At 46.1% G+C, this 19,299-nt stretch overlaps 2 protein-coding genes across 2 annotated transcripts; one reads left to right on the top strand and one right to left on the bottom strand.

Moving 5' to 3' along the window:
• Window positions 1–1,535: 1,535 nt before the first annotated feature.
• On the bottom strand, window positions 1,536–12,943 carry LOC120959409 (cysteine-rich venom protein-like). The gene is made up of 7 exons (XM_040382728.2): window positions 11,885–12,943; window positions 9,389–9,533; window positions 8,126–8,262; window positions 3,786–3,931; window positions 3,229–3,429; window positions 1,814–1,903; window positions 1,536–1,740 (listed from the first exon to the last, which is right to left on the bottom strand). Exons 2-7 carry the CDS (start codon window positions 9,495–9,497, stop codon window positions 1,578–1,580), a joined length of 846 nt encoding a protein of 281 aa, XP_040238662.2. The 5' UTR covers window positions 9,498–9,533; window positions 11,885–12,943; the 3' UTR covers window positions 1,536–1,577.
• A 980-nt stretch (window positions 12,944–13,923) lies between these two features.
• On the top strand, window positions 13,924–14,988 carry LOC120957708 (dynein axonemal assembly factor 6). Its single transcript, XM_040380040.2, has 2 exons — window positions 13,924–14,144; window positions 14,212–14,988. The coding sequence occupies exons 1-2, from the start codon at window positions 14,033–14,035 to the stop codon at window positions 14,736–14,738; spliced, it is 639 nt and encodes a 212-aa protein (XP_040235974.1). The 5' UTR covers window positions 13,924–14,032; the 3' UTR covers window positions 14,739–14,988.
• The last annotated feature ends 4,311 nt before the right edge of the window (window positions 14,989–19,299 follow it).

Genomic DNA, 19,299 nt, shown 5'->3' with positions numbered 1-19,299 from the left:
GCGGGTCATAAATTGAGGGCTACGTTTCTTGCCACCGTGAGGTTAGTAGTGGACAGTAGTACCGAAAGGGAGTGTATCGTTAGCAGGATTGGAAAAGGTATTGCAAATTCATTTACAAAATGCAAAATAAATAGTAAATTGAATAGTAAAAAGCAAATGAAAATAGTAAAAAATATATAAAATATTAAATAACCCTTTATATAACATTTTGCTGCATAAAAATCAAGCAAAAAGTATTAATTTGTGTATTTAATTCTAGCTACTCACCGTCACGCTGCTAGGGAGATAGGACGGCAACATAAGGTCAACAGTTTTCACGCAGTAGCGTCATCGCTGATGGTCCCCTTTTTGCCCCCATCACGTCTAACAGCAGCATCAACACCATGGCAACCATGCTAATAGTGCCGCCTACTACCGTACGACAGATCCATCACAGCACATAAACAGCATAACAACACCGGCCCCACTTGTTGTGATTCATGTCTACACATATACCACCCTGAGCGGAGGGGGAGGCTGGGGAACCCGTCCATCACCGCGTGTGCTTCGTCACCGGAAGCTGACCTGTCGTGACGCTTTCAGACCACTCACCGTGCATTGGGGCAATGCCACCCATCAGCACACGACACATACTGTTCAATTTCGAATACGAAACAAATGCCAACTTTAACGGAGCTTTTAGCTGTTGTTGTATGTGACACAGCACATAGACACACACAGGGGAAAAAATGAGAACAAACACGTGCTTTTACGATTGTAGGACATTTTATTCTCTCTTCCCGCCAGTATTTACATCACAACGAGCCAAACCGAAATGTTGTTGATTAGTTTTAATTGTTGCCTCTCTTTCTCACTGTGTTGCTTTCTTTCTTTTTCGCTCTGAGTACGAAACAACGAAACAAAAGGCTTTCGAGAAGAAAAGATACCCCAGACACCCATCACAATTGTCGGAACCCCTACATAACTTTATAAACTAACTTCTAGTGAAATATAAAGAAAAAAACCATAATGAAACAAACTAAAATAAAGAGTGTTTTGCCCCCCATTTCGCTACAGACAGTATGCTTGTAATGGGATGAAAGTGAATTGGAAATTGCTCCTCTTCTTGTATTCTCTACTTCTCCTCTTCGCTTTTTTCTTCTTCTTCTTCTTCTTCTTCTTCTTCTTCTTCTTTTTTTTCTTCTTCTTCTTCTTCTTCTTCTTCTTCTTCTTCTTTTTCTTCTTCTTCTTTTTCTTCTTCTTCTTCTTCTTCTTCTTCTTCTTTTACTTTTTCTTCTTCTTCGGATTCTCCTTTTTCTTCTTCTCCTTCTTCTTCTACTTCTTATTCGACTTCTTCTTCTTAATTCTTCCTGTTTTCTTTTTAATTCTTCCTCTTTTCTTTTTAATTCTTCCTCTTTTACTTCTTCTTATTCTTCTTCCTCTTTTTCTACGTTCTGCCTGCAGTACTCTTCTCTAGGATACAAATGGCACTGGCCGAGACAGCTTAATTTTTAAGTACAACATTCCCTTTCCCCCCCTACCCACCCTCACCCCATTCTCACCCTTACCACCCCTTGGCCACCCTCACCCCTCTCCGTTCAGTCGTGAATCTTCCCTTGGCAGGTGCACGTGGCCGCACAGTTCCGCTGGCGCTCCAGCCCCTCCGGCGTGGCAGTATTGCAGAGCCACCCGGGCCAGGTCCGGTACAGATCGCGACAGTTTGCCCACAGATCGGCGGTATTGCACGAGTTGGTGCAGAGTCTGTTAGTAAAAAAAAGTGAAAAAGGGGTCTTACATCAACAAATGAAGTGTTTATTTACTTGCTTACGCTTACCTTATTTTACGGGATAGACAGTTGGGCATACAGGAACCACACGGGCGGCCCCGCTTGTACGGTAGGCCCAGTTTCTCCTCATGATTTCCGCTGGAAGAGAAGTTACGAAAACATTAGTAACAGCAACACAAACAAACCGATCTCGATGCGTTCCATTTTCAATTCAAAAACGCTTTCCAATTAATTATTTTCGGACAATCGAAACGGAAACTTTCTCAGCTGGCGCTCAAGTTACATCCAACTCCAAACTATTACAGCTTTATATCTGTTTCGGGGTGTGGAAAGCATTTTTGGACATGGCCAAATCCGCGCGCGCTGTGCGTTGAAAGAAAGCATTTGAGACACCCGCTCTCGCAAACGACTTAATCCATCCATCAACGTCACAGTCGCGTCTTGGCGATCAGACATTGCGAAAGGGGAGAAAATGCGTGGTATAACGGATGAAAGTGAAACACTCCAAAAAGGGGACAGAGCGATAAATCAGGACAAACACGCACAAACTGGTGCAAGGACGTGTGGTCGTCCATAAGAGGCTGTCAAGGCCTTCTTCTTCTTCTTGGCCTGCTCAATGAGCACGTCTCGTAGACATGGCCAGGTCGCCAATTCGTTTCCAGGAAACTCGGTCCTGGGCTGCAGTCCTCCAACCACGGTTGCATCCGATTTCCGACAGGTGCGACTCCACCTGATCCAGCCAGCGAGCTCGCTGTGCTCCTCTACGCCTCGTGCCGAACGGGTCGCTGACGAGCACCTTCCTGGTGGGGCATGAGTCCGGCATCCTCATCACGTGCCCCAGCCAGCGTATCCTTCCGGCTTTGATGACCGTCAGGATGTCTGCACCGCCAAACAGCTCAGCTAGCTCGTGGTTCATCCTCCTTCTCCACACGCCGTGCTCGCACACACCGCCAAAGATAGTCCTTAGCACCCGCCGTTCGAAAATGGCGAGTGCATTGGCGTCCTCCGTCAGTAAAGTCCAGGACTCGTACCCGTAGAGGACCACCGGACGTATCAGTGTGCGATATATCGCGCATTTCGTGTGTTGCTGGAGTCTTCTGGATCGCAGGAGTTTGTGGAGCCCGTAGTAGGCACGATTTCCCTGAACAATGCGCCTTCGGATTTCGCTGCTTACGTTGTTGTCCGAAGTTACGATCGTGCCAAGGTAGCAGAACTCCTCTACCACCTCGAGATCGTCGCCGTCAACTGATACTCTGCTTCCGAGTCGGGCTCTATCACGGTCAGAGCCCCCGGCAAGCAGGTACTTTGTCTTCGTCGCATTGATCCTCAATCCAATCCTAGCGGCTGTCAAGGCCTACACGCCTTAAATCTCCAACTCCTGCGCCACTATTACTTAATTAGTACGCACGATCACACACGATCATTTGAAGATCACCCCGCAGTCACCCCTCCCGGGTACTCACATGGGGCAGTAGTTGCAGACGTAGTTGTAGAACGGTTTCCCCCGGGGGCCACCCTTCGGACATTTGGTCAGCCCGCAGCCGACCTTGTGCGTGGCGGCCCACACCATCTGCGTGTAGTGCCCGACGCTGTCCAGATCGTTCCGGGTGGAGCCGTACGTGAAGTTTTGCCGCTCCAAAAACCACGTCCGTAAGGCGAACATCCTATCGAATAAAGAAAGCAAGAAGAAAAGTTAATCGCAATTAACCTTAGAAGGATTTTGCGACCCTGCTGAAAATGGCATCACGATCGCCGGCCGGTTGCTAGTGGTGCAAAAATCGATCAAAATCAAATCCGCAACCCGATGACAGTAGTAGGCGCCGACCGCACTAACGGGGAAGCTGTCAAAGCTGTCGGATAAAGGTTGAAGGAAAGCATTGGCCAATGCTGCCTTCAACGCGGACTCCTACGCACTGTGCGCAACTTGCTGAAGAAGACCAAGTCATCAACCTTGCCGGAGAAGGTCGTACCCGTTGACAGCTTCCACGGAGCGGAAGAGAGTGCCGTCATGCCCACTTACCAAGGTACACGATGCGTCGAGACGAAGATGTTCTGACCGCAGGCTCCGAAGTTGTCGATCCAACGGCCCTTCGGTGTGTCGTGCGTTAGGACGCGGCACTGATTTGCCCATTTCTGGGCGGAACGGGCCGCACCGTGGTGCCATTTCTGAGAAAAGAGAGAAGGAGAGAATGTAGAGATAAGAAATTACGTTCCGGAAATTGAGAGCAAAAATTGGTGTCCCAAGCGGTGAGTGTGGTGGGAACCATTTAAGAAAAACCTGCCACAATCGGATCGGAAGTTCTGCGAGTCGATCGTCGATCGTAAATTCGGCCACTTTATGAGGCCTCGGGTTGATGGTGCGATGCGTTCGACAGTGGTCGAAGATTAAATAAACACTGCCTAATGAATGAGATCATCGGCTGATGAGTTTTATTAGTTTACGCGCGCGCGTGTGTGTGCGAGCCCACTTATGGTGAGGGAACATGGGGATTGAGCGTGAACCGGCACTGATTTGCATGCAAATTAGATTGCTTTTCTCCCCCAATGCGTCTTCGAGACGCGAAACGTATGGGAGAGTGAGAAATAAGCTGAATCGAACCGTAGCGTCTTCCGCAGAAAAAGGTAACACACCTGGTGAACGACGAACCCCAACCCCCCAATGCTCGTTTTGTACGGGGTAAAACGTCTCAATGAAGTTGCGGCAACTACCAACGAATCTGTTTGATCTTCCCATAAACAAATTGCCAATAAATAATAGGACCTCCTCGTGGGTCACACCTTCAGTGTGCAGTACTGGTAAGCTTCTTTAACGCTCTGGCACAGGTCCACTTCCGCCTGTTTTCAATTCACTTTCTTGCAAGCGAGATCTCCACTTATGGATGTGGATGCTGCTCATCAATCTTGGTAGATGGTGTCGAGCCCGCCGACGCCAATGCACAACATTCGATCGGCGTTGTTCGGGAAGCAGCTCGTTAGCCGAACGCATTGCTCACGTGAGTTTCGCGCTTGAGCGATAATTCAACCCCCCCTCTAAACCCTAAATTGAATCGCTGTCAGCTTATATTGGTCCAGAGCCGCCTGTCCACCAACGCTCGGTGTGCGTGTGTTAAGCATGTGCATGTCCCCCCGACTGCTTTGATTGCACTTTTGGAGATCGATTTTGTGGAGAAGGTGTGAACCAATTATCTCTCCATTCTCGATCGTCCACTCCGGATCGTTAGTGCGTTTTTGACGTTCCGAATAGTGGTGGGCGCTCGGAATTGGACCTACTCGGTTGTGATTACGTGTCCGGAACTAATTTCGAATCCCCTTCTGGAATTTCATGAAAAGTGAAACGTTTTCGTATTCAAGGGAATTAGTATGGTATACATACAAACATAATTTTGAAAGAATCGATTCGGAAATCTATTCTGGATTCGATTCTGGAATCGGTTTTAGGATTGATTCTGGAGCAGGCTTCGGTTTAAATTCCTGGTTTCCCATTCTAGATTCTAGATTCGTTTCAGGAATTGATTTTGGAACTGATTATCGAATCGTATCTGAAACCGACTCTGGATTCGAATTTGGTACCAATTCTCGAATCGATTCTAGAACCGAATACGGTTGAATTGATTTTGAAATTAATGCTGGGCTAGATTGTGGAACCAATTCTGGGACCGATATCGATTTGTGAATAGAATTAGATTCGGACTAAATTCTATTTCAGGAATTATTGATAAAAACACAAATGTATTGATTAAATCAATACAGTAGCTGGGCTATCGATACAATTAGTGATGTGCTCTATGGAGCGCACCCACGATTCCGATCCGACTCCCACTATTGTTAGTCTGATTTCGACTTCTGCAAAACAGAATCACTAGATCCGCCCGGAGTCGGAGCAGCCTGGAGCCGGCCGGAGTCGCCCGGAGTCGTCCGGAATCGTTTGGAGTTGTTCGAAGTCGTTCGGAGTCGGAGTCGTCCGGAGTCGATCAGAGTCGAGCGGAATTGGAGTTGGTCGGAGTGAACAGGAGTCGTGGGGTTTAATGTGCTTGTGATCAGGCATTTCCTTTCATTGTGTTTTTTGTTTTTCGCTTTACTCGTGCGCTTCGTATACAGGCCTATGTTTCGAAGCCCAACTCCGGCCGACTCCAGACGACTCCGGACGACTCCGACTCCGGGCGACTCCGAATGACTCCGGGCGATTCCAGACGACTCCCAACGACTCCGGACGACTCCGGGTGATTCCGAACGACTTTGGATAATGGACGGCGGACCTACCTTCCGGAGTCGATTCTGAATTTATCGGAGTCGACTCCAGATTTTTGCTAACTTTACCCATTACGAGATACAATCGCCGCTGCAAACGTTCTAAATGTAGCAGCAAAGCAAACCGATTCCCCGGGATCGATATCCTAATCTCGATTTCGATCCCAGAACCGATCTCGATTCCGATCCTGGACCTTATTCTGATTCCAATTCTGATTGATCGATTCCAAACCCGTTTTCCGACACTGATTCCGGACCTCCGACTCCGATGAGTAGGTGAATAAAGGAAAATCGAAGCTAGACGGAACCGATTCCTTCACCATTTTTTCCCATCACTAATACCTAACCACCCTATAGCCCACTCCACCCGGCCTAATGCGATTAAGGGGGCGCTGCTTTGCCAGATTGTCCGAAGCCTCCGATTCGTAGAAAAAAATGAAGCGATCACAATAAATTTGCCAACCGCGAAAACGACGTACTTTAAGACGACAAATCGGAATCGGACCGGTGTGCTTTAGTCCCGCGTTTGTCCACCCCGATTGCCCGATTAACGTGTCGCTCGCAAACTCGAACCTGGCCGCGACGTTTGGGGGAACAACGTTTTGAACCGTCTGTTGTCACATACGGATTTGCATATTAATGATTGCGTTATGATGCCCAGGTTTAAGCTTTAAGGTCGAGGATGCCGGTTGTCCTCTTGGGTGCTGTTGTGGCTTTGCACGTACAACCAAACAAGATACCAGATAAAAGATACCGAAGCAGAGGCGGGTTTTTAGTCTTTTTTTTTCTGGTTCATGGCCCAAAAGGCGGTATGTTGCGATCGAGATTTGGTGATCTTGCATATACCCTCGAAAAGCGCAGTAACCACCACCACTTCTGCGTCTTCTAAATCATTTCTAACACTGTATCGATTTGCGACCCTTATATGGTACGGACCGCTTCCGTCCCCATGGTTGACACCATGGGACCGGGGGTGTTCGGGGATAAGATAAATTTCTCTTCTATTTAAATTAACTTCCAATATTTTATCGCCCCGTGACAAGCTGGCGTTTGCGTAGCTCGGCTGAGCCAGTAGCGCACACAAAACAGCGCACAGAAATGTCGCAGCCACAGGGTTACGGGTGTTGAGAAATCGTTTCCTTCACGCACAACACGCACCCGCTCATTTGTCACCAAACGGCATGTTTAGGATTATTACAATACAATTTTCATAACCATAACCGTTATGCCCTTTTTCATGCGGCTAGGTGTTCCCAACTCCCCCTCTCTCTCTCTTTTTACCCACCCATAAACACTGCATAAATCCTTTCCCGAATCGATCGTGTCGATATTTTGACTGAAATGTTACACCATTTTGCGAGCGATTGTGCGTCTTTTCCTATCACATAAATATCGTTAATCTGGCGTCCGGTGTTTAACAAAGGCAACCAGGCAGTTTGTTGGCAGCATCAGCGGATCGGGTCGAGTACTTTATGGTAAGCACCCAAGACGCGGAGTGAATCTTATTTATGGTACGCAGTTTTCGATTTCCCTTATAGCGAAATAAAAACCGTTAAGCTGGCGCCAGTAATGTCATGTGCCGTGTACGCCATAGCATAGAGCTACGGATCGTTTGCGTTGGTTCATCAAATAAGGTTCATGAGTCGCGGAGCACCTATTCCAAGAGTCTCCAGAGCGATCGTAACGCATTAATCTTGTGCAAAATATTTAGGTTATGAACACAAATGCGCAACTTGACTTGACAACTTCCCTGTAATGTTCCTAAAATACACACGATCACCTTCTTCGGCAAATCTGTTCGCAAGCTAATGTATTAAACCTCCCCTCCATGGACATCATTTTGACCGTTGGAATCTGTTAAGAATCTAAACATTGTACAAGGTTATAAATTAACCCATGATGTTAAGTTGCGTCCGAGCGCGCGATCACCGCGACAGACATTCTGGTGACAGAAAATCATTCTCTACGCTCTCCCGCCCTCCACGTTTTCGGCGGGCCCAATTCCCATTAGCCCGTCTTGGTCTCGGTGTTCAGCCTGTTTGTTTGTACCCACCCCAAAATCAACACATACACACAAGACCAAACATTCCCCCTCAGCTCCACATTACTCACCATGTTTAGCATATTCGCGGCCGGTGGTACCACCTTGGTGCGGTACGAGTCGTGCAGCATCACGATCCGCCGCTGGACTTTGCGCAATCGGGGCGAAATTGCCTTCGTCGGCACCTTGTCTCCATACAGTCTGGGCACTGGGTAAAGGTTCGCGCCGGCATCCGGTCAACCGGTTTTTGTTGTTGTTGCGATGGGATGTGATTCATTGTGCGCGTGTTCCAAACGCGTTGTGTTTCCACCATCGAACGGGAGGAAACGGGGTTGATGATCGAGGGTGTGTGCGTGTGTGTGTGTGAATGAAGAAATTATTTTCCCCATCCCCATCCGAGGGGAGTGTGTATGATGATGCGCGTGACGATCATTTAGTCAATGGTTGGTTGGTGTTGATTTTTGTTTTTTTTTTTGCGAGAGTTTGTTGCAGAATGTTTTGCCGTCACCATCATCGTCGTCGTTGTTTTTAGCCGTGTCGGTAGCATCAAACGTTAAAAGGCATGGAAAGAAGAATATAAGTCGTCCAATCGAGCAGTGAGAGAAGAAATAAATAACACCGAATCGGTACTGTATGTAAATCGAAGTTGGAGTTGATGGAGAACACATGGCGTGAGTGGAATATTCTAAAACCTGCGTTCACACCACCGTCTGGCAAAGTAAAGGTGCAACACGAGCGACACCGAATTGATGTGAGAGGGACACTCGTTAGTGTGAATTGCAAATTTACTGTCCCACAGACGGTAATGGGTCGGTCAGAAACAAACAAAATTGTTCGCAGAATAGGAAATGAGATCAGTAATAGGCATAGATCATGATCTTGGATCGTGATCGCGAAGTTCCAATGAGAATAGCAAAACCAGTTGAGTAGATTTGGGCGTGTATCTAAAGTGTGAAGATCACGTTGGTTTGGAGATGATTTAGATCAGAAAGATCAGAAAGATCAATAACATGATCTTGTACTTAGACGAATTAGTTTATTACATTGAAGTTACTAAAATCGTTGGACCGTTACTCCTGAATAGAAAAAAAGTTACTAAAATCATTTGAAATGCTATTTAGAAGTTCTAGAGATATTAAATTAAATAGTAGCTTATATAGCGTATATTAAATCAAAGCTACTAAAGTCATTGGAAATGCTATCCAGAAGTTCTAGAGATCAATATTGCTCGATAAACTCGACTCAAACCACTCCCATTACAAGACCAATTTGTCAACTCGCTAGCTCCAGTTCCATCAAACGGGATCCTAACACACGCACAACATCACACTAACCTCTGTCATAACGCCAACCATCGGACAGATCGAACCAAACGGCCAACAATGCGCAGACCAGCAACAAACCACTGGCGGGTCGCACCATTTTTGGCCACCGGACGATCATCGTCGGCTCGCGTCGTACCGCCGATCTGCTCCGATCCTGAAACGATAGGCAGAGAAGTATAAATGGTGGGAAAACGAAACAAATGGCTAAACTACACGGGGCACGGTCTACGGTTAAAGGCACCGGGTTTAAAGTTCTCTTCGCGCTGGAGAGCACGCGCTGCACAACGCTGCTTCAAACTGCCAAAGATCGAGAAGTTGTTCGGCAGAAAAAGCCCCCGTAATCGTGATCATGTTTTGCGATTAGCGAAAAACGATCGCTGTTCCACTTGCGTCAAGCTGACACACGATCAAGATTCTGCCAACGTTTGCTTTTCTGCTTCTTTCGATTTGAATTAGAATTCTCCCTCAGGTTGGTGGCCGTAGGATAGGGAGCAGATACTTTTTTCCTTATTTTTGAAGATCTCATCTATGTTTTTTGACCCCCTCACAAATCCAATAGCTTATCGATCGAACATGACTCCGAATGATGACAAAAAACGTAGAAAAACGCACCCCAAATATAACACCACGTGCGTTACAAAAAATGGTAAAGATCACCTCCAGCGCTCTTGATGGTTTCCTGGTTGCGAAAAAACAGATGGTCGCGTGAGAAGAACGAACCCAACCACCCTTCCCTTCTTGGTAGGTGTCATCGACGTCACCATCACGGTTGGCCCCGACCGGCAAAAGCACAATCTGTCATCTCGCTGCAAGCAGTGCCGCGCGCGTGTCTGAAAGTGGACCAGCATTTGGCGACAAAGACACATCTACCAGAGCCCCCCCTGCCCGCCAATGGGAAGGGGACCTGGCCAACCAACTTGTGGGAGTTGAATTATTGGCCCGATAGCGCTTGTTCATCGTTCACACTCTTGCCGTGTGACGATCGGCTGCTACCACACCGAACATGGTGACCCTCTCGGGGCCCGTACCGATGCGATGCGGTTTTCATCACCAAGGTAAGGACCGATGTTTACGAGCATCGATGTGCATGTTGTTCGTTCCGCATCATCATTTCGCATATTTGCGACTGTTTTTTTCGCAAACAGATTTGCTCCACCCAAAACAAGAACACACATTTTTGGAGGTCAGCAGGAGTGTTGTCGTGCTTGCTAAACTTACACACGGAGATGATCTGTTGATGATGGGAGATCTAATACACCGCTTATTCTCGTACTCATTTCAGTCCCATTTGTCACTTCATGTTGTCATAAAAATCCGCCAAGCCCAGCGTGCTGTAGCGCACACTTCCTATCATGCTAATTCCGATCGGGAAACAATCGCCAGCAATCTTTTCAGCACACCATTTCGGAACCATTGCTCTCTAAAGCCGGCCTCTAAAGCTAACAGATCGTAAAATGGGCATTAAAATGCTATCAAAACAAAACCAGCAATGGTGGATTGGCCTCGCACCCCAAACAAACGCGCCGGGGATCCAGTGGCATAAAAGGACACGGCGCTGCCGGCACTCAGGCTCAGACACTCATCTATAATACAATGCTTTAAAATCTCCAAAAACTCTCCCCAACTCTCTCTCTCTCTCTCGATGGGTAAGTTTTGCACCACCAAACCAAAGCATCGCTAGGTTCTACAGCCACGGTCCGAATCTGGAAGACAATAAATAATTTTTACGACTAATTAAGATATAGGCCCACCAACGCCGGGAGGGCGCGCGATTATCGACGCGCAAACACGCATAAATTGTGTGCACAAGCGTGCTGCACCACAAACCACAACATCCTTGACCTGAAGGGGAGGGCCGATTACGCAGAATAGGGCGAAGAGAGCGGCCGCAAAGAAAAGAAAACAACAATTCTAGCTGCGAATCTTCCCACTTCCAACCCCGAAGCGTCCATCTGCGATCAAACTGGGCAGCCATAAATTCTGGTGGTCGGTACTCCCTCCCCCAACCACCCCTCCAAAACCGACCGACTCACGCGTATTAATAATTAAGTCGTTAAATCTCATTCGAATGCATTCACTGTGTAAGAGCGGGATTGGCACGACGGGCACGAGATCATGCACATTATTCTTGCTTCGCTTTGCTTTCTTTGCTAACGCTTTCGATCGCTTTCGGCAGAGCATAGTACGGTTGCGGCTGCTGTATGCGGAAGCTGCTGCTGCCTGGCTACAGCCAAAAATCGTGCCGGCACGATGATCACGCGTTTCCCGCATCCCAAGAAAGGAAACGAACAGGGTGTTGAGTGATGCAACAGACATGCTGACGATGGGGTCCACCACCCATTCCCAGTGACAGTGGTCAGTGTTTTAATGCATAGTTTTTAGCTTTTTTGTTTCGATTGTCCGGAATGCCACACACGAAGAATCACACTCTGGATTAACGATCGCGTCAGCTCTACGCGAGCGAATCACATGTGGCTGTGCGTGCTCTAACGAAGAATTACTTACCGTAAATAAATCAAACGAAAAATTAGTGGCACGTTTTGCTGCTTACTTAAACTCACGGAACCGCACACAATCTTCTAACCAACCGTAACTTGACACTTTAGACCACTCTACCGAGGAACTCCAATTTTCACTCCGTAACAGGATCCGTTCACAGCTTGAGTCACCCAAATCAACGCGCAACCGGCTTCGATAATCACACCATTTAGCATCGCCTCATCTCGTATTACTCGTATAACACACGCCACTTTTACCCGAAAGCCCCCACACCATGATCAGCTCGCCTACATCAAACACTTGAATCGATACGAGCACTACCTTCACGGTTGCCAAAAACCACCGATTCCGATTGCACTCGTCCAGCAAGCTTAACTCCGACTTCTGGCAGACACTGGCAGACACAAAACACCAGCGACCAACCAACTCGAAAGAACTACGTGCTACCGAAACACACGCAACCACCAAACCGCGCAGACCAGACGACCAGACGACACGACAGAACGTCCGGACCGGCTGCCGTCGAGTAGTGGACTGATTTAAATGTGGGAGATCGCGAAAAAAATATCTCCCCCAAGCATATGTGTCACGATCCGGGGCGGGGGGAGAGGAGCGACGATAGGCGAGCAACGATCGTGAACAGGGGCGCAAAGACGAAGCATCGAAGCCGGCGGCGGTTGTAGTAAGATGTTGGGAGGATAGAAACCGATCGTAACGAGCCGCCCAAATGGAGACAGCCGAGCGAGAAGATTATAAGTTTTCTTCCGCGCTGTACCGGGCAGGTAGGTGGATGGGTGAGGTTGGCGATAATGCCACCGGTAATGCTGGTGTGTGTGTGTGTGCTGTAGTGGGTGGTGGTACCAATAGCAACAATAAGAATGTCAACGATACAGAAGCTGCTAGGAAGGGCGAACAGACCATTTGAACCCGGTGGAGTAGGGAACTTTTGGCACTGTTCGAGGTACAGTGGTGCGTGTATAACTAGGTGCGCCATGGTAACAATAGATCGAGAATAAGCTTAAACTCTTTTTGCTGTGTTGTAGAATATCTTTGTATGGGCCAACCAGTCGACCAAAAAAAAACAATTCCCAATGCGTGCTCAATGAACAAACTACTAACGGCTGTACAGGTTTATGGCTCTCACGACCCACGACGAGAAGGAAGCGACGATCGTGATCGATCTGTTAAAATTGCGAATGCTTACATCCCAAAAAGTGTATTGGAGTGGGCGAGTATCGATACGACGATACGACGACGACGTTGGCAAAATCGCGGAAGAAGGAAGCATTTTATGGTTTTTTTTTTTATCTTCCTTTTTGCTTTGTTTTGTGGCCGTTAGGTGAAATATTGGAGTAAAGGTTGGGAATAGAGACCGCAGGGGACATAGTGAATGATACAGCACAAACCATGACGATCGAGCCACATATACTCATGGGGTTGAGTGGCTTCTCACTGAACTTAGATCCTAACAAACAATGACTCTGCTGTGAGAAAGGTTTGTAATTTGTACAGAATGATTTTAACAAATTGATTAGGATTCTTTAATTTGTTGATTAGAGATTTAGCTGTTGCTTCCAATTCCAAATGAGATTCCAATAGGATTCCACTACACTGCGAGGTACGCCTTAGAGATGGCAAACACAATTCCAAACAGATTCTTCCTAGGGTTATTCCGGTTCTGACTCCAAAGACATATGAATCGCCATGACGATCTGGACGGAGCCAGAATCGTTCAGTATCGTTCAGAACCATCGGATTAGTCTAAAATAGTTTGGAATTACTCGAGATCAGTAATTAGCCAATTAATTTTCGAATCATTCCAAACAATTTCGAACGTTTCCAGGTGGTTCTTTTTTTCTCATTAAACTTATCCTTCGGTACTGGATCCGATATGTTTGGAGCCATCCGGAACCAGGTGCAATCTGTTTCTCATTATGCCCATCTCTAATACGCATGCGTTGGAAAGCCATACGCGCAACCATGGTAACACGGCAACATGTTTACTATGCATCTAGCAGCACGCCGCTTATCGACTATTTCATCGAATATCGCCATCACCACAGTCACCAGCCTGTGCCTGTCCTCTGTGTGCACCCAAAAAAACGAATCCGCGCGTGAGAATATTTCCAAGAAACAAAACAACCCCGAAATAAAATGTCCCTGCTGGGTGGTGAGAACATTCGACTGCTACAGAAACTGTTCAAAGCCGACGATGATGGCTCGTCATCAGACGATGAGCCTACTGCCCAAGATGTTCCCCAATTAGGTAAGATGTTTCACTACCCAATGTCCCACAACGTGCTAATAACAATTCTGGACCATTTCCCCTATAGGTCCCGGAGATATTGGAGAACCGGCGGCACAGAAGCCGAAATCAAAAAAACATCCCACCGATCCGGCAGAGCACGTGAAACCCTGCTCCTATGCGCCGCTCGCACCAGACACCCAACCAAACCCGGAACCAAGCACGCTCGAGCAATGGGAGGCACAGCAATTGCACCAGGACCGGGCACTGTTCGATTCGCGCAAGCAACCGGACTATCGGATCTCCTACCGCCAGACGGTCGCCACCGAGGACATCTATCTGCAGATGAACTGCAAAACGCCCGCCACGGCTAGCTGTGAGAGTATGGTCGTGGAGGTGTTTCTTACCGCCGAGGATGACTCGGTAGGCATCCATCAGATCGAGCTGGAGGTGCAGGAGCAGCGGGTAACGGTCGGGTCGCCAAGGTATCGGCTCGAGCTTACCCTGCCGCACCGGATCAACCCGGACCGGGGCAATGCGGCGTGGCTGTCGGATCAGAAAACGCTTCGCCTTACGCTGGTAATGGTGCGTGAGCTGGATTTTGTCAACTTTTAAGGGCGGGACGGAGCGCGCGTGTACTGAAAGTCCAATAAATTGGGCACAATTTATAGAAAAGGTGAAATGTCCGGGTGTGATGTGTACACATTTTATCACAATTCAATGCAATTTCGGTGCGCTGAAAGTTGTTGGCGAAGGGGAAAAAAAGGTAAATTTGGCATTTTAGACTGCCTTCGCATCTGGGTGGCATATTGGTGAGATACAGATCGTATTGGCAATAAAGAAGGTCTTTAAATTGTGCTTTAAATATCCATCATTAAACACTATATATATGGTTGCAATCTTGCAGCAGAAACAGAAAACAATAGGCACAAAAATAGTAAATAACGTTCTACTATTACTACCAGCCCACCAGCGCTAGCGAACACAATCTTGACTGCACTTACCTTCATATAATTCAAATTAAATTAAAGCCCACCAACGCGAGACGACGGCCAATGTGGCAATCACCTGCATCGACATCATCCAGAGCTCGTCCCGGCTGCTGCCTTTTCCAAATTGCGGAAATGCATCTTCTTTTCTCGACTTCTCGTCCATTTCGTCGCTATGATGTGCGCCGAGAATTGCCACATTCAGAACCGGGGACGATTGCCTTTGTGTTGTGGCGCGCAAAAGACGTCGCGGTGAGCCACGAAGTAGCAGCAATAAATTTCAACAGCATCTCCTCGGTCTGCAAATGGAAATGACTTAATTTGAAATGACGATGAATTATGTGCTATTTGTAATGTGTCGTCTGTACGATAATTGGCGACATTCACGATGGATGGAGTTGTCGTGATGGAAGCTGTTCCTTTCGCTGCTCCAAATAAGGACCTTCTTTCTGCACCCTTGTTCAAGCGGTATGAACAGGACATGTACACTAACACACACACACGCATTGTAATTGTTGTTTTGCTAACTTGTTTAAATTATTTTATTAATAATTTTATATATAAATACACTGTTGTTGTTTTTTTTTTTTGTTTCAATAATAGACTAATTATCGAATTACGTTACACGGGCATTCCTAAGAGGCCTAACTGCCAACACAATACCACCACCACCACCACCACTCCCGCGGTAATGGATGGTTGAGTGTCGCACCGCCTGCTGTGTCTGTTTTCTCTGTTCTGGGATTGGTTTTTCTTTCTTTTTACTGATTTTCATTCGCATTTTCCTCTTCCTCCACTCACGTCACAACTCTTCCTCGATCGAAAGCTTTCTTTTTTTATGGGAGGGAGGCGTCGCTTACTTCGTTTGCAAATTTTGCTGCAAGCCCTCCCCATTTTCCTTTACCTCTAGTGTGTATTTGCCGCTGGTTTGAACTATTCACAATCGATTCCTAATCTATACGCGTGTATTTTTTTTGTTTTGTTTTGCTTTTCTTTTCTTGCTTTATCTTTATTTCTGTATATGTCTTACTTATTACACACTACACACGTTACACAAATTGTCCGTACTCCGGCGGCGGTTCGATTCCTGTTGCCTTCGCTCTTCCGATTCGCTTCTCTGACCTTCGGTACACTACTTCAAATCACATTCAAACGCGCGCACTTTCGCGTACGGGAAGCCGCCTGTCCCTTATGTGTGTGTGTGTGCGAGTGTGTGCATATGTAATTATTAACAGTTTACTACACTAATTCGTTCGGAATCAGCAGCATCCAGTTCCTGTTGCTGTCTTTCCTTTTCTGTGGTAGTAATAATACATGTTAGAAAACACACTCGCACACACACACCAACTTTGGGGCGCCCTTCCCGTGCACTATCCTTTTATAATGTTTGTTATGTCCTCCCTTTGGAAGGAGCAATAGCTTTGTTCGATTTTCCCTTTCCCTCTCGTGCAGAGAGATCCGGCAGTTTACAAGAAGTAGCGGGATTGGTTTTGCCTTTCCACATTTTAGTTTCCGTTTCTTCTAGGAAATAGTATATGTGTGTGTGTGTGTATTGTTCAAGGAAAGACTTCTTACAAACAAACTAAAAGAGACATTATACGTCACCTTGTTAGTAGTGTGTATGATGATGATGATCTGAACGTGCATATTGGGGTAAGGAGGGAGATGGTGGCAAATATTCATTAACGTCTCGTTGTAAAGCTCTTTTAATAAATAATGCCTCCTCCCTCCTCCTGTCCTTCCTATACGCTTACATTCCGTTTTCGAAACCACTCTTCTTTCACTAAATTGCCCTAACCCAAGGTTTTACTTTCGCGCGCACGTCCTAAAACACTGATCACACGTCTCTTGATCCTCATCCAGCAGGTTGTCACCATTTTCCTCACCCTCCCGCATTAGCTGTGCTTCTGGCATTCCCCAAAAAAACATCAATCCATCTATTTACACAAAGGGTTCCAAAACAAAAAACAAAAAACAAGAATGAAACGAGATTATATAAAACTACGCCTTACCCCACGGAATCCCGATCGTTGCTTTCCGAATCCCTTCTTCCTGTTGTATTGTATCATAGGTTTGCGTACACGCGTACAAGATCGGCGAGGACATTCTCTGTTTGTGTGTGTGTGGGTCTCACTCTCTCCCATTGCGTCCCGGCCGGCCCTCATACTAAATTAGTCCTATGCTGGTCATATCCTTGTTTTTATCCTTACACATCTACTTGGAATCTACTAAAAAGTGTGGAGAGCGCGGCTACGATGCGAAGGAGAGAGAATTAGTGAGTCAGAATAATAACTGCTTTGTAGTATTTTTTTGTTTTGTTTTGTTTTTTTTTTGCGTAAGCGAACCCGGAACACAACGTGCGTTACTTTAAGTTTAATTGTTTGTTTTTTTTTTGTTCCTTTTTTATGTTTAATGTTTGCTTGGTTCTTCTTACATTTGGGATTATATTTATATATATGTACGTTGCCCACGTGCTTCTTATCATGTCAGTACTTTTACCGTTTCACTTAACTACAATTTCTTGTTTTCTAGTTTTGTTTTTCCCCTTTCAAAAAAAAAAGATAGACAAACAAACACAGTGAGTACACATTCAGTCAAAGTACTAGAGATGGTTCCGTATGAAACTCCACGGGATGGACACACACGTGGAGAAATCGTCTTAGGACTTTTGCGTGTGTCAGCTGGGGCACATAGACATACACAAGCGGGGGAAGTTTCTATTACTCGTGCACGAAAGGGTTGTCGAAAGACAAGACAGCTCGTTTTGAAACCACACAGTAGTTACATGTTAATGTGCAGAACGTTCGGTTAAAGCATAGGTTAAAGCAAACCCCAGGCCCAGTTTATGGACAAGCCAATGCACAGCAAGATCCATTCGCAACTTCCTTGTGTCACAAGCTCCAATCTGCATGCACCGTACAGAAGAGCGTTAAACAATTTGTGAACCACACATTTCGTCAAACGATTTGATATTACAAATCGAATCCCGAACTCTAACCTGGACGGTCTAAGCTAATTTTAAAAGCTGTTGCTTCACAAACACAATTCACATTAAAACAAAGTGTTTTGCATCGGTAGCAAATACTCCCTCTTATGTTTTGCAAACCATAGTCCATAGTGGTACAAGTAGAAGGGCAATTCCTTCCCGTAGCACGCACACCAACACACAAACACACACAGACACACCAAAAAAAAGCCCTGATGCCGAATTTTGCCCTATTCTGCAACCGAAATATGCTGCCAACATGTATTGTACAGGTCGAGCCGATTGTTGCATTCACTTTCCCTTGTTTCTTTTCTCTCTCTGGTTCGTCTTATTCGTAGCACAGTAGCATCTGCAGCTTCGAGCAACGCTTCTACACGATCCTTTTCTATGTACACCGGACAGTACACCGTTCCATGTGCGACGTCCATAAAAAACTGTCCCTAGCCGAAACGAATGCTTCCAACGTAGCACATTTGCCGTTCTAAAATTTCAAATTTTAATTTAACTAAAACCCAACCACACTATTATCAACGGTACTGCGCATCTTAAACACTATTAATGTGGTGAGTCTTACATAGTATACCTTTTTGCTTCCATTTATTGATTGGTTTTCCTTTTTTGTTTGTTTCTGGTGATTTTCCTTTCCTTAGTATGATTCGTAAATAACTAACAGACTTTTTTTTGTTGGGTTTTCTTATGCATTTTTCTGCTGTTGCTCAAATTCGATCCATGCTTATGCGTTTTTTGCATTTTTGCACAAACGTTCATCGTTTGGGTTGGAGAGCTTTAGAAGCTGTCTTTACAAACAACAAAAAAGACGGTCTTTACAGAAAGCTTAGCTGAGTTGTAGCCTATCTTCGTGTTATTTGTAATTGTTTCGTTTTCCTTTCGTTGCCCCTATCCAATCTTTATGCTTTCATGCGTAAAATACATGTATGTACTTTTCTCCCGTTTTTGTTTTGTTTATAGCCATTATTTCATCTTAACCGAGTAAGCATTCACACCGGCCGGTTTAAAGCTTTAACGTATCATGAACGGGCAACGGTCAAAATGACTGACTGTGGGACGCGTTTGCCGTCGTTTCAGCAGCACTACGACACGAAACATACAATCGATATCGAAGATAGGATAACACATATTCGAATGCATTACGCTTGAGGCTATATGATGACAATACCACCACCGCAACCAACATGCGTGC

Source organism: Anopheles coluzzii, chromosome 3 (genome assembly GCF_943734685.1).
Source record: "Anopheles coluzzii chromosome 3, AcolN3, whole genome shotgun sequence".
Taxonomy (NCBI): Eukaryota; Metazoa; Arthropoda; class Insecta; order Diptera; family Culicidae; genus Anopheles; species Anopheles coluzzii.
This window is presented reverse-complemented; position numbering and strand designations above follow the sequence as displayed.